The 25296-nt window shown below is 41.1% G+C and overlaps 1 protein-coding gene across 3 annotated transcripts in view; it reads right to left on the bottom strand.

The window, feature by feature from the left end:
• TBK1 (TANK binding kinase 1) overlaps positions 1-25296 on the bottom strand; it is a 3544425-nt gene that overhangs the window by 371982 nt on the left and 3147147 nt on the right. For all 3 annotated transcript variants that reach the window (XM_044088041.1, XM_044088040.1, XM_044088042.1), the window contains exon 18: positions 12902-12998. In XM_044088041.1, coding sequence (XP_043943976.1) covers positions 12902-12998 — 97 coding nt within the window. The remainder of the gene's footprint in view (positions 1-12901; positions 12999-25296) is intronic.

Here is a 25296-nt window from a genome sequence, read left to right on the forward strand (position 1 = left end):
GGGAGTTCCTTAAAGGTATAAAAGAGTGTTATTACACCAAAACTGACTTCCTAGTAACAATAGATGTAATTGACCTTTTTCCTAGCATTCCACACGACATTGGAACACAATGGTTCAACGAAATACTGATCAAACTTTCAAATTTTAGCAATAATATTATAAATTTATTAACTGATTTTATGGTGATGATTTTAAAGAATAATTTTATTTATTTTAACGGGGAATTCTTCAAGCAAAACAAAGGGGTGGCCATGGGATCACCATGTGCCTCAGCATATGCAAATTTAGTTCTGTGTCACTGGGAAAATGAATATATCTTTGATACAAGATGGGAGAAGAACATTTTACACTATAGAAGATACCTAGATGATATTTGTATTTTATGGGAAGGTAGTATAACAAGTTTAGAAACATTTTTGTTATATATAAATGAGACCACAAGTTTTTTAAAATTTACATCCAATGTTAGTAATACACACATGAATTATTTAGATGTATTACTAGTCAAGAATACAGAATTACAAACTTTTGAATCTTCAATATATAGAAAACCAACCTTCTCTAACACATATCTGCATTTCAGCAGTGCCCATCCTTTTTCACAGAAAAAGGGCATTGTTAAAGGTCAATTCATTAGGGCTTCAAGAATGTGTAATACAGATGAAAAATTTTTTGCTGAAGCCCAAGTGTTAAGAAAACTCTTCTCTGAGAGAGGTTACCCATTGACATTAATAGAGAAAATGTATCAAGAAGTTTTAGAAGGAAGAACAGGTATATACAGTCCACTATTAGGCACAGTGTTGGAACCAGCATTTCCAGTGAACCCCACACCAGAAGTCAAAATGAATCCCCCATCTTTTAAAACCACTTTTTGTTGTACTTTCAATAATGAAACTGAACAATTAAAGAAAATGGTTAATAAATACTGGCCCATTCTGACTACAAATGAAGAAACAAAAAAATGGGTGCCAGAAAGACCGATGTTTGTAAATGCAAGAAATGCTAATTTGAAAAACATGTTTGAAAATCAACCACCAACACAATCTGATAACAAAGGTGGCAGGATTGGAACACATAAATGTAATAGTTGCAAACAATGTTCCTATATCCTTGAAAGTAATGGTTATTACATCAAATCAAGAAAATTTTATGTAAAACCAACATGTTATTATAACTGTGGGTCAAAAGGTATTATATACCTAGGTATTTGCCAAGAATGTGACAGTTTTTATATAGGTAAATCTGAAAGAACACTACGTAAGAGAATTTATGAGCATATGTATGACATTCGGAAAAAGAAAGAAACAAATGCCTTTGTCAAACATCTTATTAAATGCCCTAACATGACATTAAAATTCATGGTTATAGAACAGGTTCCCCTTAATCCTAGAGGGGGAGACTGGGAAGCGACCATTGAATTTAAGGAGTTGAATTGGCAACTTAGATTAAATGCTTCAAAATTCCCAGGACTCAATGAAACTATTAGCATTACAAGCCTCCTCAAATTAAGAAGGGCAAAACTATGATAAATTTAATTAATATGCCAGGTGCATTTCAGGATTAAAAAAATTTTTTTACACCATAAAAACTTTTATATTAAAAAAATCAACTGATCAAGAGTACACTTTCACATTAATTTTGAAAGAGTTTATAACATTTTTTCATTGGATACTAATTACAAATGAAATAATAACTTTAACGAAATAATATTTTTTAAATGTAATAATAATTTATTGATAAAATGTTACAAGTAGTAAAAAATACCCACAGTCTATATTTCAAAACTTTAATGTTCAGTTTAAACATAAGTACATTTTTAAAATATTTTATGAACATTTAATACACATACTCAAACACACATTTATATTATACTTATATTTATGTATTTATATATTTATATTATTATGTATTTATTCATTTACATACATTTATATATATTTATATATTTATATATTATTTATTTATTAGATATCTATTTTGATGTTAACCAATAACAATGTATTTATTGTAGTCGGAAATTGATTAACACAATAAGATGGTCACACAGTAAAATCTACGTGCATGTTTACACGCACACAAATTATATTGTATTAAATAAATACTTTTTAGAACTTTTATAACAAGTTTTAACAGATTTTAAGCAAAGGTTGCTTACTGTTAAAATAATATTTTAACACTGAAGCTTTATGTGAATATGATAACATTAGATCTGACACTTGTCTTTTCTTTAAGTCGAACAACAAAAGATCCGACAGATTAAGAATCGTTAATTCAAAATCTATTCTACGAAGTTTGAGCAATAATAATGTGAACGAAACAATATGTTTATTTAGATTTAACCAATACCTAAAAAACACAACACATTCTTTTAATGATTCCAGCATGTAAGAACAAATAGTACGTGGTTAGCTATTTTCAAGATAGTATCACGTCCAACAACTGAAGAGAACGAAGTATTCAACATATTATTTGATTTTTAATAATGCACAGGCAATAAAATAAGCAGAGAGCAAAGTAAGGACTAAAAGTCAGTTAAATTTATATAAGATCTAACGTTTGATTCCACGGCTAAATTTACCCGTGGCAGACAACAGGAGAGCGGAGGGTTTCTTCTAAACAAAATCTTTTATTTTTATTTTAACACAAACATTAGTGGAAGAACATTATTAGTAATTAGAGTAATAATTTGTTAATTTTAGCACAATGTTCCACAAAACATCACCGATTAATTATTACAAATAACAGTGTGCAGAATGTACTACAGTAGGAATACTTTTAAAAAACTGTCTGATGAAAATGTATGTGAACTGAATACGCTTAGCAGTGACTTTCCTTAAACATTAATGATATTCCACCCAATAATTGACTTAATTGGAGTGTTAAAAGTTTTTTAATTGAGTAATTGAATTTTCAGCATTGTATTTAAGCAAGCAAAGAAATGGTAGTAATTTATCTTGAAAAAGCCCGTCATAGGAACGGGTGAAAGCGCTTGATTTATTCCTTGTTTTTATTTTTGATTCTACTACTAGTGAGTGTTTCACTTGCCGTGTATTTTATTGTTGATTAGCATTAAAGGATTTTCATCAATGGAGAAGTATTTACTGACTACAAGACCTTTAAGACTTGTAAGAAGAAGTTCATTGGGCTTTTGTGCTTCTGCAATCTTTTTTCTGGCTGCTTTTCGGGACTTAGTTCGTGTTTAGTGTTTCCCATTTATACAGTAATGTTTATTGTAAACTGTAAGGTGATTTACTCCATATGAACGGTTACGAACTGACATGACTTTCACGTAACTGATGGAACAGTAAATTATCCTATTGAACTTCACATCATTTGCATTAAAACGATAGAACTGATAAATTTGAAGTTAAACATCATATAGTTATTTCTCAAACTTCTGATAATCTTACATATTTGGTTATATACTAGCAGTCACTGAGTTAAGTTAGGTCTCTGTGATTTGTGTATCTGTGTGTAATATGGTATGCTTCTTTGTTTTTTAAATGTAATTTTTACCTTTAGTATAATCCCTATGCCTTTACATGCAGTTAATTGTTACTATCATCTTGACTCAGATGGACATATTTATGCATTACAAGAAGGTTATAATATTTAACACTTGACTTTTATATACATTAGTAATCTACCGGAGGCTGTACCAACAGCAAGTGCTTATAAATAAAGATGGTTTAGTTAATCATTATCGCTGAGTCAAGTGAAGCTCGAGCGGCTTGTTCTTGTGTGTAATATGGCATGCTTCCTTAGTACTACACCATTTATATGTTTTTACAAAATAAATTAAATGGAGTTGGGGCTCTACAATTGTTTATTGAAATGTTGTTTTTACTGGTTGACTGTGTCACATGATTGATTGTTTTTTAATATATAATTGATTCATGAAATGTTTTTATTGTAGCACTGAGGAAGGGGAAACCCGAAAGCTTTGCTGTAAATAAATTTTGTGATTATACGTAACTGTGTTCTTTTTGGACATACTTTGGTTTTTATTATTGAACACAGCTTACCACAGTGATTTTCTTTGTGTTTGCTGAAAAGGAGAAAAAAACAGAGCCTGTACAATCAAAGTAAGAACCCAAGGAGCCGCAAAGTCCTTGACTGGTGGCCTCAGGAGGAAGGCACCCTTCAAAAAGACCTTGCAGAGTTTAGAAGAAGCCAGGGAAGCAAAATTCTCACTCACATGGACATTAGAAATGGCTGCCAATTGAACTTTAATCATAGAAAAACTAGCTCCGTTGTGGAAAGTATGAGCTAAAAAATCCAAAATGGCAGGAACAGGAGCTGTAAAAGGGTCCAACTTATGCTGTGACACCTGCATAGAAAAAAGTTTCCATTTACTGGAGTAAATTGTTCGAGTAGAGGCCTTATGAGCTGCAACCTAAATATTTTTAACTGGTAAAGACAGTCTGGGAATTCTCACCATCAAAGGAACTGGAGCAGCCATGCGGTGAGTTTCAGTCTGACTAAGTCTGGGTGTGGAACCCTTGATGGGTGCAAGAGGAGATCCAGATCCAGAACCAGAACCAAATCCAGAGTCCAGGGCAGACACACCAGATGAGACCAAAGAGTGGTGAACCAAACTTGGTGAGGCCAGAAGGGGGCAATGAGGATGACTTTGCACTTCAACCGATGTGCTTTTTGAAGAAACTTGGGGATCAGAGGAAGAGGAAGGTAAGCATAAAGTAAACCGGAGGGCCAAGCATAGACCAGAGTGTCTCTGGGTGACTCCTCTGGAGGGAGGATCAGGATGAAAGACTTGCTGCACTTGGCGTTTGAAGGAGAGGCAAAAAGACTGCAACAAGGATGACTCCACTTCTGAAAGATCATGTCTGCCACTGAAGGATTCAGAGACCACTCACAAAGCATTAGAATGGTTCTGCTGAGCCTGTCCACTAGAATGTTGGACTTCCCTGGAATGTGCGCTGCCACCAGAAAAAGGTTGGAAGAGATTGCCTATTCCCACAATCTCATAGCCTCATGGCATGGAGGATAAAATCTGTTCCCCCCCATTTGTTGATACATCAGACAATGGACATGTTGTCCATCTGGATGGCAATTGTCCCAGTGGGAAGAAAACCTTGAAGGGCTTGAAATGCCAAAAGCACCGCTTCTGCAGATTGGTCTCCAAGGGGGACCACATGCTTTGGACAGTCTGTCCCATGCAATGCCCTCCCCCAACTCGAGCTGAGATTTATCCATGGTCACTGTGACTGAGGGGGAAGGAAGAAGAAATGTGTGACCCAGAAGGAGGTCAGGGGACTGAAGCCACCACTGAAGAGGGTCCCGAAAACCTGGGACAGCCGAACTTGGTATGAAAGTGGAAGGTCGAGTAGGGACCACTGCACTACCAAGGTCCACTGCAGAATCCTCATGCGTAGGCATGTAGTTGGCAGTAGAGTTATTGCAGCCACCATCGATCCCAACGCCCAAAGAACTATACCCACTGGGGGGAAACAGATTTGCAGTATAGGCCTCACATGTTGCTGGGGTGAAAGTAACCTGTCTGGTGGCAAAAACATCCTACTCTGTACCGTGTCCAACTGGGCACCTATAAAATCTATCACTTGAACTGGTTCCAAGTTCAATTTTGCCAGGTTTATCGATATGCCAAGGGAGGGTGCTAGGAGAAGTAGGTAAGCTGATGCCTGGTGGGAACAGAGAGGAGTCAATCGTCCAGGTAAGGAAACACATGGTTATCCCTGGAGTCTCAAGTGAGTTGCCACTACCATTATCACTTTGGTAAACACCCGGGAGGCTGTGATGAGTCCAAAGGGGAGTACTCTGAATTGGAAGAGACTGACTCCTAGCAGGAAGGGAAGAAACCTTCTGGAATGTTTGTCTATTTTAAAAAGATAGTACGCATCCTGAAGATCTATAGAGCAGATTCACTCATTGTTCTGCAGAAAGGGCAGAATGGACTGTAAGGTGACCATCCAAAACTTTGTCTTGGCAATAAACAGGTTCAAGGTAGTGGGATCCAGAATGGCCCTGAAGTTCCCAGCATTCTTTGGCACCAAAAGGAATCTGGAATAAATGCCTGATCCAGACTGGTCTGGGGAGATGGACTTAATGACTCATTTTTTAAGCAGTCTGGCAGTCTCTATGGCTGCTGCCTCCCACTGACCAGGTGGAACATCCAAGAGGTTTTTCTCTGGAGTGGGGAGAAGAAGAAATGGGATGGAATAATCTCTGAATATAATCCGAAGCACCCAATGATAATTTGTGATGGACTCCCAGGCTGTTGGGTGCAAAGAGAGAGATGCCCCCCATCTGTCTCCAGAGTATAGCAGTCGGGCAATCCCTAAGGACTACTGAAAGGGCCTGTCTGAGAATGAATCTTGAGACTCATGGTTCCTTGGACACCCTCTACCATGTGGATGGCATCTGTCATTTCTCCCTCTGCCCCTGGGGGAATGTTGACCCTGAACTTCCTGGGAAGAGCTCTGAGACTTTCGAAACCACAACTTCTTACCCCCAAGCTGGTTCCCAGAGTAGGTCCTTTGTGCCACCACCATGACAGTGACCGGGGAACCCCTAGACCAATGGGGCCTGCCTAAAAGGGCACGGAGTACCTTGTCTGGGTGCTTGGGGATGAGCTCAAACAAGTCCGGTTCCTTCAATGCCCTGTGGGAGAAGATATCTACCAAAGGATCCACGGGGGGGGCACCCAAGATTTAGAGGGTCCTGTACCAAACACCTCCAGGAATATGGACTTATCAGAGTTGGGTTTAAGGGAAGACCAATCACCTCTGTGACACAGGATCTCCATGACTCCTCTGAATGAGACACTGTCAGGAGGTGATGTGATCTAGGGGACCCCTCCTCCTCAACCAAGTCCATATCTTTGGTGAGAGATTCCGGGGGAGAATCTATGTGCCTCCTCTTGTATGTATGCTTCAAGGTACCTCTTCAGGGGGATGCTCTGGATAGGGACTTGGAAGCGTCAAGGGGTTACTGAAAAGAATCATCTTGGGGAAGTCTGGAAAAAGGCTGTCCCTGAGGAGGCAGGATGGATGACTCAAGCCCAGAAACAGAAGCAGAAATGGTGGGCTCCGATGAAAGGAGTGTTAAGGCTCTTGAGGGAACTGAGAGGACCCTCTCCACCACCTTGAAGGCCGAAGGTGAGCAGACCCCAAAAGACAGTGCAGCCAGAGGCGAAGCCACCAGTGTCGAAGCCTCCTGGACCATCACCCCTGGCACAGAAGGGGGAGTGGGAGTGGAGTTTCCCAGCACCGAAGCCCTGAGGCGAAGGGACAAAGCTCCGAAAGCCTTGCAGCTGATGCCAACCCCTCAGTGCCGACACCAAAACTATGGCTCCAAGAGTCGATAAGGTCCAATGACATCATAGTCGAACCGTTCAAGGTAACCATTGGCATCGAGGCACAAATGACTGTCAGTGCTGACATCCCAACACTGGCAAACCTCAGGCCCAAGAACTCCGAAGATGAAGGTTTGATTGGAGAAGGAGAGATTGGTATAAATCCAGGTTGTGTGCTCATGACTCAAGAAGGGGGTAGAGCACGCAAAACCCCAAGCTGTATCTGAGCCCAGAGAAACTTCATCATCATCCTGTCCACCTCGGCTTCAGACAGGCTTCGAGTGGATTGGACAGAGGATGCCACCGACCCCAGCCTGGAATGGTGCAGAGGAAAGGCAGAGACAGCAGACCTGGCATGGGAACTCTCCTTCTCCTGGGAGAAGCTGGGCGAATGGAGCCAAGGAGCACCCTGCACCACCATGGGCCAAGACTTAGTGGGCGGCTCGGCAGAGGAAGCCCAGTCAGGATACCGCTTCCTATGTCGCTCCCAATCTTTATGTCTTGTCTGGTCCCCTTCCCTAGGGTTCTTGGTGGGGGTTTGAGCCAAAGAAGTGGAGGAGAGACCTGCAGAAGCCTCAGAGCTAGAGGGGCAAAAGGCCCTTCAAAATCAACTTATTCCTCCTGTCAGTCAGCGCACATTGATTAAAACCTGCTCAAACTGAACAGGAGGAATTCAGGTGGGCACTCCCAAGCACACCACGTACAGAATGTGGGCATCTGATGGAGGGATCTTATGCCTCACTCCATAAACTTTTTAAACCCAGCTGGCTTAGGAAGGTCAGCCAGAGGGTAAAAGTATGTGTATACATATATATATATATATATATATATATATATATATATATATATACATATATATATACATACACACACACACACACACACACACACACACACACACACACAAAACACAGACAGAGAAAGAAAAGGAGAGAGAAAGAGAGAACAGTTTTTTTTTTTAAGAATCCAAAAAATGTACCAACGGGCACTAGAAAATGGAAGGTTAGGAAGAAGGTAAAAGAAATAAGCAGAAAAAACTACTTTGACTAGCACAAACTCTCTGAAAAACAGCAAACTTCAAGAAAACAACCACTAGGCCAGTCCAAATTAAAAACAAACTTTTAATGGTAAAAAAACAAAAAAAAGCACAATGGCTTAAAAGCATATACTACAAGACTAAGGGCTTTCACCTAATATAGGCATCAACAGAGTCATAGTACAAAAAACAATCTGCTCAATATATAGCCAGCCATCCACATAATTTCCTGTAGCTCCCAGTAATTAAAAAAGTAAAGATTAATATAATAAAGCACTTACAAATGCAGTAAAGTGTGTGCTCTAAAAACACCCATCCCCAATAAAATATATATGCATGTACAAATGTCAATAACACATAGGTACAAAAAAACAAAATAACATAATTCTGCAATAAAAACACAGTACATGAAGTAAATACAATAGTCTTCCAAGTCCTTGGTGTTGAAACTTAACACTCCTTTCTTTTTTGTTTTAAAATACAGGCAATAGAAATGTACTCATTAATGCTCTGAGGTATTTTGACATCAAGTCTTAGCTGCTACTGGGTTTCTTTAATTTCAGTGTCAAGTTTTGGGTCACCTCCTCTTTCATTAAGAAAGACACAGTCAATGATGAAAATTATAAACCTTTTGAAATTTGTACAAGTAGTGCTGTGTATATACAAAGCACTAGTTGCCTTTCTGTTCTTAATACCTCTTACGTGCTTAGCTATCCCGTCCCTAAGTCTTCTTGTGGTTTTACCCACATAGAATCCGGGGCACGTCACACAAGTTGCCACATAAACCACCACGTTGGTGTTACAATTACACCAACCTGGGCACTGCAGATTTCTATAGTACCCTGAAATCTCCCCATAGGAACCATCGTAGATGAACTTGCACATTTTACAAGCTCTACACTTACTCATTTGGGATCTGTAATTACTCACCGTGTTTCTACCCTGAACTTCCAGTAAGTGTTTAATGTTTCTTCCTTTGCTGTAAGATATCTTAGGCTTGTTACCAAGTTCAGACCTACATTCAAAGTCAAAAACCCAATCTCATATAGTGTGTAGCTTGGAGACCAGGAGGGGAGTTAAGTGGTTGTATCGCATCACCATGACATTCCCTCCAAAAGACACCTGGTCATTGTTGTTAATAGATACCATGTCACTATTTTTCAAAATGGGTTTAAATTTGGTGGTCCTTGCCTCAGTCATTTCATTTCTTGTCATAACTAAGAGTCGCATAGGGTACCCCCTATCTTTGAACATTCCAATAAGTTTTGTCATTTCCTGGTGGAACAAAAAATCATAGCTAATAAGTCATGAGATTCTTAACATCTGACCCTTGACTACACTTCTCTTTTGGTGGTCAGGGTGGCAGCTGTCAAAGTGTAACAATGTGTTTGAGTATGTCTCATTTCTATAAATATTAGACCTTAATACCCCCCTTTGTCCTTGTACAGTTTGATGTAGAGATAGTTTATCTCCATAGAATTATGTTGGTATGTGAACCATAAATAATGTGTTGTGTTCTGATAGTCCACAAATTCCCTAGCCTCATCTGTGGTACCTTCCCACAAAACTAGAATATCATCCAAATATCTTAATTACTTAGTGGTCTTAGACCAATGGGTACTGGAAAAAACAAACTGTTCTTCCCATTCCATCAGGACCAGGTTGGCAAACACAGGTGCACACTTGGCTCCCACAGCCACACCTGCACTCTGACGGAAGTACTCCCCCTCAAGGAAAAGGAAACTGTTAATCAAAATGATGTCCATCATCTCAACCAAGAATTTGACCTTGTCATCACTAAGAACTCCCCCTGTTCTTAAACTCTGATGATAAAACTCTAAACCTTCAGCATGAGGTATTACTGAAAATAAATTCACAACATCTGTGGTGAGAACACAAAGTTTTTACTCATATCCACACTCCTTAGCCATTCAAGACAATGCCAAGAGTCTCTTAATACATAGGAAAAACCTTCCAAGACCTTTTTTGAAAAATAATCTACATATGCAGCCAGTGGTTCAGTCTTTGATGCCCTGGATGCCACTACTGGTCTGAAGGAAGGATTGTAAGGATCCTTGTGAGTTTTTGGTATACCAAAAATGGCTGGAATGATGGGAGATAAACTGGTCAAAAAATCAAATTCAACTTTGGAGACTAAACCATCTAAAATGGCATCCTTGAGCCAAATGTTAATATTACTATAGGCTCTGTTAATTTCATTTAAAGATGCCCTCTCATACGTGTCAAGATTATTTCGGATATCATACATCTTACAAACATAGTCCAGGTGGGACATGATGACAATTCCCCCACCCTTATCGGGTTTCATCAACCTGTAGTCCCTATTCCTGACCAATTAATTTAGACAAAGTCTTTCATCCACTGATAAGTTATCAGAAAAGGTAGCACTAGTAGCACAAATCTTTCTTATTTCCAGTTCCAATAGTCTCTCAAACACATTTACAAGTGGATTAACAGGGGGGATGAAAACACTCTTGCGTTTCAAAGGGAAAGCAACATTACAACTCACTCTTTCCTGTCCAGAAACAAATATACGCAAATTAAGTTGTCTAGTAAACAACCTTAAATTGATCAATACATTGGAAACATCAAGCCTATATTCTGGCACAAAGTTGAAGCCCTTCTTCAATAGATCAAAATGATCAGTTTGTATTTCACAGTCATTCAAACTGTAAATGGTGAAACCCTGTTTACTCAGAATCTCAGTACCATGGTTGTTCTGTGCAGTAACAATCATGAAATTGTCTTCATATACAACATTAGAACAAACCCTTTGAGTAGTGTCTATAGAAACATTGGAAGACACATTGAAACCAGCATCAGAAAACATTGTAAAATCCAAATGAGGTGACCTGTTCAATGTCTGCCTCCCCCCCTCTGTTTCCCAGCGCCCCTGTAGGCCATTCGTCTGTCCAGACACCCCCATGAGCTTTGTTCCCCCCGATTCATAAGACGCTTTGAATGTCTCAATTCTGGTTGGTGCTCTAAAGAATATCCGTCACTTTCTTCCATATACACTTCATTACCATCATTCACAGCTGGGTCAAAATCAACCTGACCATCCACATCACTACCAGTTGAATCAACACCAAAACCTCCTTGTCACTTAATGGGGGGGAGGTAAACTTTCTTATCAGCATAACCCCTTGAATCCCGATCTATCTTCTGTTGCTTTTTTACAATATTTTCCTTGACAAACCTATCTAAATCCTGGAAAATACATTTGTAATTCACAGAAATAGCAAGAAACAATAAATCATTTGTAATGCTACTGTTAAGTTCATTAATGTCTTTCTGTAGCTGAATCAACATACATTCACTTTCTCTCTTAATAATATTCATAATTTCAAACCCCATTCTGTTAAAAAGTTCCAGTAATTCATTGTGCATGATAGATCCAGCCTCAGTTCCACCTGGATACTTCTATACACTAAGACTTTTGGTACGCGATTCAACTATACTGATTTAGACAAAAAGTCATTGTCCAGTTGTAAAAACAACTAGACTCTAAGAAAAAAATCTGGAGGAGCTCAGAAATATGGTCCCGTGATGTTCAAAGCAGCAGCAAATGAGATCTGGGTGAAGACGGAGAGCGAGGCATTGTAGGTAGGGGAAGAGCTCAGATTTCAGCTCTGATGCTAGTGTATATGGCTGAATCGGATCCGATCTCAGATCTGAGTCCCATAGGTTGAAGATCAAATGAAAACAACAACTTCAGATTATTAATCTTCTTGGCTAAACACAACTTTAAACAGAAAAAGGCAAGTTTTCCTCAGAAAGATATTTTTAGTGGCAGATTTTTCTCCAAAAGGTGACTTGTCTGCCCAGCCTTGAAGGCGTGCAAGCCAAAAGACAGTTCTACAGGCCTGACAAAGGAGCTGTTTTGATGGCTAAAAAATTCTAATGAGTTCTGCACTCTCTTTTCATGAAACTCCTCTAAATCGCCAGACAGTTAGAGCGCATGGAAGGTGCCCAAAATATTTAAAAGCTGTCCTCGTGTGGTGATAGGCTCCAAACAGTTTAAACTACTGCAGCAGTGTTCTACATGTTGAACCTTAGCATCTCTTTACCAATTTTAATTCATACAAGTTGTTGTTGAGTCTTTCGGCTTTTCCCAGTTAGGGGTCGCCACAGCGGAACTCCGGTCCGCTAATGATTGGTAGTTGATTTTTACGTGCTGAGTTACCAGCCCTGATGCACAACCTTCAACGAAGGTACGCCCATTCACGCATGTCTCCACGCAGAAGACGCTCTAGCTGTGAATCGAACCAGACAGTGTCTTACTGTGAGGCGACAACGCTACCGCAGCACCACCACCGCAGGTATTTTGCAAAATTTACTTGCTATAACCCCACTTGCACTTATACTGTTTACCATTCTCTTAATGTTCTGAGACTGCCAGATATATAAACAGAATATAAAACACTCAAAATGAAAAATGTGACCGAAGTTGAAGAAACAAATGATAGGATGCACTAGCATTCTCAACTTCAAAGTGTATACTGTACCTTGTTAATACGGGTCTGGTATATAGACACTTCCTGTTCAATATCCATGAATTGACTGGTAACAGTGAGAAGCATTTTTCTTGAATAAAGCATTTTCCTTTAATCAAACAAACAAAAAAAATCAAATGAGCAAAAGTATCATGCTTAAGTTTTTTTTTTTTTTGCTGAGAAACAGCATGGCTACAACTCTCAACTTCTTAGGTTCCTTGCTTCCCCAAGGCCAGCTACTTTTACCACTCAAAAAGGCAATTCTTCCATCACTTCCCCAAAAAAGCCAATAGTGTCAATTATCTTACCTTAAAATAGATCTTTTCAGTTAAGAAATTTCCCTTGTATTCATCTAAATGAAGTAAACATTCTTTGGATATGGCTTTTCTGATCTCACAATTTATCAATGACTACCAACATTTGATGAGAATCATATACTTACTAAATTTACATATTAACTTTTCTTTTTTCATAAATATTTTAACATTTCAAACTACTGTGTCTGTTTCAACCAATAAACCTACATGCCATTCATCACTCATTCATTTAGCTGCCATTTACAATTCCCATTAAGATTCCTTCCCTCTTCATCACTCTGGTCCCCAATGTGAAGTTAAAGGTTTCACACATTGCTTTTAAGTGTATGCATCTTTTTTCCCTAACAAACCTCCCTAAGTAGTTTTATTTCTTTTACAACAGTTAGCACATTTTAAAAGGTTGAACTGACCTTTGATTTCTCTTTCTGGTTATCGCTTTTTGGCTGTTATGTATCTCTCAACCTGGAAACATGAAAAATCTGGACAAAGGCCCATGAAAAGTAGGTACAATTGGCCAAAACTCTGGACAATGATTACTATAAAATATGAATACATAATAATGTAACCCCGCCCACTCTGATGGAATTGTGGGATCCCAACATTCAAACACAAACTGAAAAACAGACAAAGTAACACAAAATGTAACCAGAACAATGGTATTTATTTATGTGATGCTGACAACCATAGACTGAAGACACATGCTAAGAGATAAATGTGGAACGGTTATTAGCAGCTTACTAACTATGAAGCTAGGAAGCTCACAGGATGGTTAAAATGTCTTACTTTATACTTACAAAAAAATCTTTTGATTAATTAATATGATTCAGTATTATTTCCCATGGATATTAGTTAAAAAAAAATTCTCATTCTCATGCAACTCTCTACCGCCCACCAAATGTACTATAAACCCGATAAAACACCATCTCTATAAGGCCTCCTTAATCCTCATATAAGTACCCATCCACTAAGATCCACTAATAAAGCTCTAATTGAAGTAACCAGGAGGAAAAGTAGCTCAGGTGGCTCTCTATACTCCTACTACATTGCTAAACTGTGGAATGCCTTACCACTTGAAATTAGAACTATAACTAGCTTTAAAAACTTCAAGCATCACATTAAAGCCCAGCTCACCAATTCCTGGACTTGTACATGTACTGGACATGGGAAGCCCAAATCATGGAACTAGCTGATTTTAAAATTTTAATTGCATACGTAATGAGCATTGAATTTAAATCATATGACTAACTTATGTTTTTTCTTCCTTCTCGCTGTTAATATCTATCAAATTTTAAGTCTTCAGTTTGCTACGCTACCTGTATATAAGTCTAAGTATCATAATTGCACTCTTATTGTATATGTCACTACCTGCTACTACTGTAAGAACAGTCTTCTAGAAGCACTGTTATACAAGATTATTGGTCTTGTCTCCCACTTGAACAATTTATTCTGTTCTAGTCTTTTTACCGTTATGAATGTCTGTTACTGTTTTTTTCTTTATTGCATTATACAATTTTCTTTCTACTAACAAAATAGTTTGCTAACAATGGAGCTTTTCTCCCCAGGCCTCCGCTGAAAAAGGGTTTTATGCCCAGTCGGACTCTCCTGGTAAACAAATATAAAATAAAATAAATAAATAAAATCTTAACACTGTATGTGACAACCTTTCAGTGGAGGAGCAATGAGCAACACCATGCAGTTTTTATGACTCAAAATGAGGAACTTTGCTAGCAATCAGGTACACTTGAGAGGTATGCACAGATCATAATGCATATGCAGACTCTTGCCCAGTATCCCCAGCACCTCCCTATCCCAAACACACACACAAAAAAAAAACATGAAAGCAACAAGCACTTTTCAAAATTAACTAATACTTTATTTAGAATTAATTGTGAAATTGGCTAGTTGTATGGCAGACCTCAGTGTAATACAACTGTGTATGATCCTTGTTTTCTCATTTCACCGCCAGTAGAACACTTGGGTTTTTAATCAGTCTTAGCAAAAAAGAAGTTATATCCTTACCATAACATTCCATCTGTGTTGTCGCTCTTCATTCATTCTTGACAGCTGGGTTCAGTTACGACCCCTGCTCAAGCCAGCCAAAAACTCTCGAGCTAGGCTCTACCCACAATGCCCTTCTCCCCATTACATCAGATCAAGTTTGCAGCCTAGTATAGAAAATACAGAAGCCCTGTCTACGTTATAACCCTATAACCTCCCAGGACCAGGTTTGATCCTCCAGAAGTCTTTTGGAGGGGGCAGGAAGGTGAGATGTCAAGAATGAATGAAGATCGACAACACAGATGGAATGTTATGGTAAGGACATAACTACTTTATCTGATATTGTCAATCTTCATTCATTTTTGACAGAGTCCCCAGCTACTTTAGATCTTGGCCAGCCCTAAGGAAGGATATTCCTGAGCACCATAAAGCCAAAGGATGCTCCTCCCCTGGAGACCATGTCTAATTTGTAATGAGTGATAAAGGTATGAGTAGCAGCTGCACATATTTCTTCCATGGAGGTCTTAGAATGACAAACTGGTGAAGTAGAAACAGATCTAGTAGAGTGCACTCTAACTGGAGTAGGTAGTTTGAGTTTATTCTGATTGTAAACAAAGGTAACACAATCACTAAGCCAAAAACGCCAAAGTGGTAATAAAAAACCAATAAACTACGAATTACGGACAACACAGGAACTTAGTTGCTGGTATCCTAGGGTTTATTCACAACTCCATATTTTCGGCAATAGCAGCAAAGTGAAGAATGCAGTCACAATACACATCCACATGAACGCTTTTCAAAATCCATTGCGTTTTCGTTTACAAAATATACACTTCCTCAGATGAATGGCCCTTTTCACAGATAAAACTTCTAACTCGGAAATTCTCCTGGCAGATGTAATAGCCACTAGGAAGATGGTTTTCCAAGACAAAAACTTGAGGTCACAAGTAGCTGCTGGCTCAAAGGGTGGTCGAACTAGGAATTGTAAGACTAAGGTCAAATTTCAAGACTCTATAGGATCTTTGGACGAGGGTTTTAAATGTAAGGCAGCTTTAAGAAAAATCTTGCATAAACGATGCCAGATCAAAGAATGATCATCAACTCAGTTACGGAAGTTGGAAAAAAAGGCTAATTTAACCATAATTGTAGAAGTAGAGGCTCCAGATTCAAATAAGGATGCTAAGTCATCATCATCTTCTTTCGGCTGGTCCCGTTAGGGGTCGCCACAGCAGATCTTCTGTTTCCATTTCTTCCTGTCCTCTGCATCATGCTCTTTCACACCAACTGCCTGCATGTCCACTCTCACCACATCCATAAACCTTATCTTAGGCCTTCCTCTTTTCCTCTTACCTGGCAGCTACATCCTTAGCATCCTTTTCCCTATATACCAAGCATCCCTCCTCAGCACATGTCCAAACCAACGCAATCTCGCCTCTCTTGCTTTGTCTCCAAACTGTCCAACCTGAGCTGGCCCTCTAATATACTGATTCCTAATCCTGTCAATCCTAGACACACCCAGTGCAAATCTTGACATCTTCATCTCTGCCACATCCAGCTGTGACTCCTGCCTTTTCGTCAATGCCACCATCTCCAACCCATATAACATAGATGGTCTTACTACCCTCTTGTAGACCTTCCATTTCACTCTTACTGGTACCCGTCTGTCACAAATCACTCCTGACACTCTTCTCCACCCATTCCACCCTGCCTGTACTCTCTTCTTCACCTCTCTTCCACACTCACCATTATTCTGAACTGTTGATCCCAAATACTTAAACTCATCCACCTTTACCAACTCTACTCCCTGCATCCTCACCATTCCTCTACCCTCCCTCACATTTACACACATATATTCTGTCTTAGCCCTGCTGACCTTCATTCCTCTTCTCTCTAAAGCATATGTCCACCTCTCCAGGGTCTCCTCAACCTGGTCCCTACTCTCACTACATATCACAATGTCATCTGCAAACATCATAGTCCACGGGGCCTCCTGTCTGATCTAATCTGTCAACCTGTCCATCGCTACAACAAATAAGAAAGGGCTCAGAGCTGATCCTTGATGTAATCCCACCTCCACCTTAAATGTATCTGTCACTCCCATCGCTGTTCTCACCAATGTCACACTACCCTTGTACATATCCTGTACCACTCTTACATACTTCTCTGCCACTCCCGACTTCCTCATACAATACCACAACTCCTCTCTAGGCACCCTGTCATATGCTTTCTCTAAGTCCACAAAGACACAATGCAACTCCTTCTGACCTTCTCTGTATTTCTCCAACACTACTCTCAGAGCAAATATTGCATCTGTAGTGCTCTTTCCTGGCATGAAACCATACTGATCACCAATCATCACCTCCCTTCTTAACCTAGCTTCCACTACTCTTTCCCATAACTTCAAGCTGTGACTGATCAGTTTAATCCCTCTGTAGTTACTGCAGCTCTGCACATCACCCTTATTCTTAAAGATAGGTACCAAAACACTTTTTCTCCACTCCTCAGGCATCCTCTGACTTTCCAAAATTTCATTAAACAATCTGGTTAAAAATTCCACTGCCATTTCACCTAAGCCCCTCCATGCTTCCACTGGTATGTCATCTGGGCCAACAGCCTTTTCATTCTTCATCCTCTTCATAGCTAACCTTACTTCCTCCTTGTTAATCTGTTTCACTTCCTGATTCACTATCTCCACATCATCCAACCTTCTTTCTCTCTCATTCTCTTCATTCATCAGCCCTTCAAAGTACTCTTTCCATCTACTCAACACACTCTCCAAACTTGTGAGTACATTTCCCTCACTATCGTTTATCACCATTACCTGCTGCACATCTTTCCCAGCTCTGTCCTTCTGTCTAGCCAATCGGTACAGGTCATTTTCTCCATCTTTAGTGTCCAATCTCTCATACAACTCTCCATATGCCTTATCCTTAGCCTTCGCCACCTCTCCCTTTGCCATGCGTCTCATCTCCTTATACTCATGTCTACTTTCTTCATCTCTTTGACAATCCCACTACTTCTTCGTCAGCCTCTTCCTCTGTATACTCTCCTGTACTTCCTCATTCCACCACCAGGTCTCCTTGTCCTCATTCCTCTGTCCAGATGTCACACCAAGCACCTTTCTAGCAGTCTCCCTTACTAGCTCTGCTGTAGTTTCCCAGCTATTCGGTAACTCTTCACTGCCTCCCAGTACCTGTCTTAACTCTTCCCTGAACTCCACCTCACAATCACCCTTTTTTAACTTCCACCATTTAATCCTTGGCACTGCTTTCACACTCCTCCTCCTCTTCTTGATGACCAACGTCATCCTACAGACCACCAATCTATGCTGCTTAACTACACTTTCCCCTGTCACCACTTTACAGTCTCCAATCTCCTTCAGACTGGCCCTCCTACATAGGATATAATCCACCTGTGTGCATCTTCCTCCACTCTTGTACATCACCCTATGCTCCTCCCTCTTCTTAAAATACGTACTCACCACAGCCATGTCCATCCTTTTCGCAAAATCCACAATCATCTGACCTTCTGCATTCCTCTCCTTAACACTATACCTACCCATCACTTCCTCATCCCCTCTGTTCACTTCACCAACATGCCCACTGAGGTCCGCTCCAATCACTAGTCTCACACCCTTGGGTACACTCACCCCCACTTCATCCAACTCACTCCAAAATTTTTCTTTCTCATCCATCGCACACCCAACTTGTGGAGCATATGCACTAACAACATTCATCATTACACCATCAATTTCAAGCTTCATAAACATCACTCTATCAGACACTCTCTCCACCTCCAAAACACTCTTGGCATACTGTTCCTTTAGGATAACCCCTACCCTCTCCTGCCATCCACACCATGATAGAACAATTTGAACCCGCCTCCTATACACCTGGCCTTACTTCCCTTCCATCTGGTCTCTTGCACGAACAATATATCAACCTTCCTTCTCTCCATCATATCAGCTAGCTCTCTCCCTATACCAGTCATACTGCCAATATTCAAAGTTCCTACCCTCACTACTACACTCCTAACCTTCCTCCTCTCTTCCTGCCTTTGGGCATGCCTTCCCCCTCCTCTTCTCCTTCGGCCAACAGTAGCCCAATTTCCACCAGCACCCTGTTGGCTAACAGTACTGGTGGCAGTCATTGTTATCCCGGGCCTCGACCGATTTGGTATGGAAATATGAAATATTCTCCGCATAAGTAATTTGGCAGAGGTTTTACGCTGGATGCCCTTCCTGATGCAATCCTCCCCATTTATCCGGGCGTGGGACTGGCACAAAGAAATGCACTGGTTTGTGCATCCCCAGTGGCTGGCTAAGTATTCCAGGATATTATCAACCAATGCTGAAAAGTGGTCTATGTTGTTTGTACAGGCCCAAATTGAAAATCTTTTCCATTTGATAAGGTAAAGGTTCCTGGTGGATGGCTTATGGGAAGCCAGAATAATCTTTTGTACTGAAGAGGATAAGTTATTTTGCCTGGCAATTACTGGAATTGGAGATACAAACCGTCAGCTTGAGGTTTTGGAGAATGGGATGCACCAGGTCCTGAGGGTGAGACAGTAGGTCTGGAGCTAGGTCCAGAATCCAACGGCAGTGAACCAGATGAGGCCAAAGAAAGGGAAGCCAGACGTGGCGGGGCCAATAGGGTGCAATGAGAATAACTTTGCTTCTCAACCTTTGGGCTTTCCTCAAAAACTGAGAAATCAGTGGAGTTAGAGGAAAGGCATATAATAGTCCCGAAGGCCAATCGAGGAAAAGTGCATCTCTCGGGGACTCCCTGTAAGGAGGAATTAGGGCAAAATAACTGCTGCATTTGTTGTTTATTGGAGAGGTGAACAGATCGCAGCAAGGCTGGCCCCAATGACGAAAGATCTTTATCGTTATGTTGTGGTTGAAAGATCACTCACTTGTGAGGCAGGAGGATGCATCTGTGCAATTTATCTGCAATCATGTTGGAGTTTCCAAGAATATGCATTGCTATCAGAAAGCAGCTGGAAGCGATAGCCCACTGCCAAATCCTGAGGGTTTCCATACATAGTGGGTAGGGTCTGGTTCCCCCTTGCTTGTTGATGTACCAGACTACCGACATGTTGTCTGCTTGGATTGCAACTGTCTCTGAAGGAATGACAGACTGGAATGCTTGCAATGCTAAAAGCACTGCCCTCAATTCTGGGACACTGATGTGCAAATTGGCTTTTTGCGGGAACCAAGTGCCTTGAGCAGTCTTTCCCAGATAATGCCCTCCCTCCCCCATCTGGAATTTGTCCATGGTCACTATGGCTTTGGGTGGAGAGGGACAAAAGGTGCGACCCCATAGATTTTCTTCTGGCTTCATCCACAAAGATAAATCCTTTTTGCAGCAATTTATCAGGATTGGATGGGACACTGTATGCATTAGAATCGACAACTGTGATGTCAACAACCACTGAAGCAGCCTCATGTGACACCTTATTAGGGGCACTAAGTTTATAGTTGCTGCCATGGTTCCCAGAGTTTGAAGCAGCAGGCGACCTGGTACTTTGTTTTGGGAAATGACTGCTTGAACTTGCAACCTTACATTTATCAACCTGTAGAAGGGATGGGAGGCTACACAGGAAATTGCATTTAGTGTTGCTCCAATGAACTCTAGATCTTGTGTAGGAGTCAATTGTGACTTTTCCTTGTTGACTGAAATGCCTAGCACTTTGGTGAGGTGCAGTACGAAGTTTTTGGTGTAAAGCAGTAGATGCCTGGACAGGATGGTGAGGAGACAGTCATCTAGGTATGGTAACACTTGGAATCCTTGTAGTCTCAAGTGAGCTGTTATAGACTTCCATGCATTTGGTGAACACCGTGGAGGTTGTGGTGAGAATGAAGGGCAATGCTCAGAATTGGTAATGACCAGCTCCTAGCCGGAAGCAGAGATATCCTCTGCAGCACTTGTCCATCTTTATGTGGTAATAGGCATCCTGAAGAGCACATCCAATCATTCTTCTCCAGGAAGGGAAGGATAGACTGAACTGTGACCATCTGGAATTTCACCTGTTGTACACATTTGTTCAGTAGGCTGAGATCTAGAATTGGTCCCCACTCCCCCTGTCATTTTTGGCACTGAAACGAATCTCAAGTAAAATCCGGATCCTATTTGATCTGGTGGGACTTCTTGGATGACTTTTTTGGAGCAGCTTTTGAATTTCTACTGCTGCTAGATCTCTCTGGAAATGGGTGGAACATTAGGGATTCGCTTTTGAAACCTTGGTAAGAGATTGAAGGGGATATGGTAACCTCTGGTGATAATTCTCTGCACCCAGGTATCTAAGGTTATCCCTCAGAGCCACACGCTCCAGGGATCTAAACCTTATCATCACAATGAACAAAACATGCTGGAGGGATAAGTTCCTGACCCAGAGACTCCCTATACTCTGGAATAGACTGCCCATACATGTCAAGCAGAGCGCCTCATTGGCCCTCTTCAAAAGGAACCTTGATGACTGGATGGGAGATAGGAAATTCACCCCGGGGATCATGTCACTCGCCCTGCTAGACAGGGGCCCAGAGAAGTAAATATCGTGGGAAGAAATTTCCAGGGAATTGTTATGGCTAGGCTTGCACAGGCATTAGGGCTGATAGCCTAGCACCAACCTATGAACCTATAAGCCAGGCTGATTGGTGGAGTGAAAATCTTCCCCTGGTAAGCAATTGGGCCTCCATTCAAAAGCGCTGATAGGGTTGTCCAGAAAAGGAACATTTGGAGTCCTGATTAAGGGGATCCCATCTGCCATGGGGAAGATGTCTTCCAGCAGAGTTCCCCCTTCTGCCCCGGGGGAGTACTCACCACATGTCATGAAAAGTCCCTTGGGATTTCTTGAACCACATTTTCCCACTCCTCTGATTCCTAGAATACGGTTGTTCAGGAGTAGAAAAATTAACACCCACAGCAGAAAGGGTCTTCCTGTCTTTTTCACACCTGGCTAATGTGTCTGTAACTTTCAGAACAAACAAAGAACCATCAAAAGGAGCACTGATGAAGGAAGACTTGAAGGGTTCCACAAAGTCACACAAAGAGCATCCAGGCATGTCAGCTTATGGTAACACCTGTATCCGCTGCCCTAGATGCCCCTTCAGCTGCATGAACAATGAGTTACATGGACAGATTTGAGATAAACTCCAGGGTAGCAAGCTGTGAGGCAACCTTATCCTGATCCTCATCAGATACAGCTCCTGCAAGGGTGGCTGAAATCTCCGTTATCAGGTCCCTTTGGAGTCTAGTAAAATGTGCCAAAAAATTCAAAGACTTAATAGTGAAAGTCGATGATGCAAAAACCCGCTTCCTGAATCTGTCCATCATCCTAGACTATCGGTTAGGAGGATGGACAGTAGAACTCTCCTCGGTGAGTTCATTCTTGGTGGCCGCAACCACCATGGTATCCACTGCTAGACCCTTTGTCCAATGGGGCCGATGATCTGGGGCTGTCAAAATCTGGTCTCCACAGAATGGGCTCTATGGAATCGGGAGCCTTCGATGCCTGCTGAACAAAAAGCTTAATTAGGTCATCAGCCGGTGGGGTCACCCAGGAAGTAGTTATGTGGGCACAAAAAGCTTAATTAGGTCATCAGCGGGTGGGGTCACCCAGGAAGTAGATGGGTGGGCACAAAAAGTATGCAAAAAAACAGATTCCTTAGTGGATGGGTATGAGGGCTTCCAATCACCCCTCTGTTTCAGAATTTCCAGGATGTCTCCGAAGGAGAAATTTTCAGGGGGTGACTGGAGGGATCCCTCCCCTTCATTGTAATCTGTATCTTCCAGACTGATTCTTCTGGACAATCTAGATGCTTCCTCTTGCAAGTCTTCTTATGGGGTGGCTCCTCGAGGGAAGTTCTGAATAAGACTTCAGAGAGGAGGGACCCTGAACAGGGATGTCTTGCAGCTCCTGTGCCCACTGTCCAGATGTAGCAGATTGATGCATCTGCGAGCCAGAGGATACGAATATATGACACTCCGACGAGGTGGGAGCCAGCTGGGACCCTGCTGAGGCTAAAGCTGTCTTCATGATCTGGAAGGCAGGCCCACCTGAAGAGGGATGGGAGCCCGGAACCAAGAAAGGCAACCTTGGAACCAGAGTCACCCCCTGCTCCGATGAGCAGCCATCCAGAACAGGAGCCAGGGGAGGGTTTGGAACTGCCATGGTCCTAAGCGCCAAAGATGGCACCATAAAAACAATCAAAACCATACAGAGGGTCTTGGCACCAACAGCCAACCTATGGTCCCGGGTGTGTAACAGATCCGATGGTGCCGAAGACAACAGAGATGACCCCTGTGCCGAGATAAGGTCCGTTGTTGGCACCAAGCCAGCTGGTACTAGGAACACTGAAGTGGAGGGCTCCAAGCCTGGGAAAGAGGTTGAAGGAGGATAATCTGGTAAAGTCCTTAGATATTAAGCCTAGGCTCCAGGAGGACAGAGGTCTGTATAGGTGCGGGGGAGACCAGTGGCTGCCAAAAGCTGGTCCACCAATCTAACTACGTCCACTTCAGATAGACTTCTGAAAGAATGGATCAACATTCCCAAGGGACAATCTGGCCTATCAACAAAGGGGCTGGGGAGTTGACAGAAGAATCGGTTCACAGAAGGGGACTACTTAGTACTGGTTGGTATAAATGTTTCGACTTTCGGCATTGTCGGTTGCTGTGCAGAGGGGGAAGCCAGAACTGAATAAGAGGTAAGTGAAGCTGGTCCAGAAGATATTGTTGGTGCTGAAGAGGTCACCTGCACCAGAGCAGTGTTTGGTGCCGAAGCAGTCAGTATCAGTGCAGTAACCGTCAGTACCGATGAAGACTGAACAACTGTCGGTGCTGAAGATACTTTTTCACTCAATTTATGTACTTTCGCCTTCGGTTCTGAAGACACAAATGGAACCGGCAACTTGTGAGATTTTATATCATGTGCCAATGGTGAGGTCAGCACAGAATGGCTTCTCTTTTTTGACACTGGTTTCGATTATTTAGATGTCTCAGGCTGAGAGAGGGCTTCTTCAAAAGAACATTTTAACAAGCCTTTCAAAACAAGCTTATTTCATCTCTCTGCCAGTGTACGATCACTGAAACCCTGACATATTTTACATGTGATGTCTAGATGGGGCGCACCCAAAAAGTATACACAAGAAAGATGCCCATCAGAATTGGGCATCTTTCTGCCACAATCTTGACATTGTTTTAAACCGGATGCCCCTTTCTGTTTTTCTGCCATTCTAGTCACACACACACAAACAGATATATATATATATATATATGTATATATACATACATACATACATACACATATATATATATATTTTTTTTTTTTGAAGGGAAGGAATTACCAACAATGATATATGAGTATTATCTAAAAGGTAAGGAGAGGGAAGAAAGATACCAACAATGGCATCCAAAGATTATGAAAGGTAAAAAGATAAAGGAGAGAAAAGCAAGTTATCAACGATGGTAACAAAAAATACCGTTAGGTAAAAAGAGGATGGGTAAAATAAGATGGAAAGCACTTTCACACTCAGAAAAATAGAGAAGGCTATTAAAATAGCAATATAGTTAAATTTTTAGCAAAAATTCGCTAGAAAAAACAATAATTAAAGGCACTTAGCTGAGAGTATCGGCTGATGCGTCTAATTTTCAGAGCGGCAAACGAGATCTGAGGTAATGGGGAGAACGGCATAGTGGGTAGTGCCTTAACTTGAGAGTTTTTTGCTGGCGCAAGCTATATAACAGCTGAGTCACAACTGAACCCATCTGTCAAGAATGAATGAAGATTGACAACATTAATGGAATTAGTGGCAACGGCAACATTTAATGTCAGGTTGCAGATGATCCCAGCATAGCTCTCAACCTTCCATCGTCAAAATGAGGAACACTCGTCTTCATAATGTGTAACAAATGAGCAAAATGTGGAACACGTACTAATGGCTTACTAACACCTTCAACTAGGAAGGTAATAGGATGGTTAAAATAGGCTGGTTTTATGTATAAAGAAGATCCTTTAATGAATTAATATGATTAATTTCTATTTACCATGGATTTCACTTAAAAATCTGTAACACTGAATGTGTGACAGACTCTT

The sequence above is a fragment of the Protopterus annectens genome, chromosome 11.part0 (genome assembly GCF_019279795.1).
Source record: "Protopterus annectens isolate FY-2018-M chromosome 11.part0, PAN1.0, whole genome shotgun sequence".
In the NCBI taxonomy this organism is placed as follows: Eukaryota; Metazoa; Chordata; order Ceratodontiformes; family Protopteridae; genus Protopterus; species Protopterus annectens.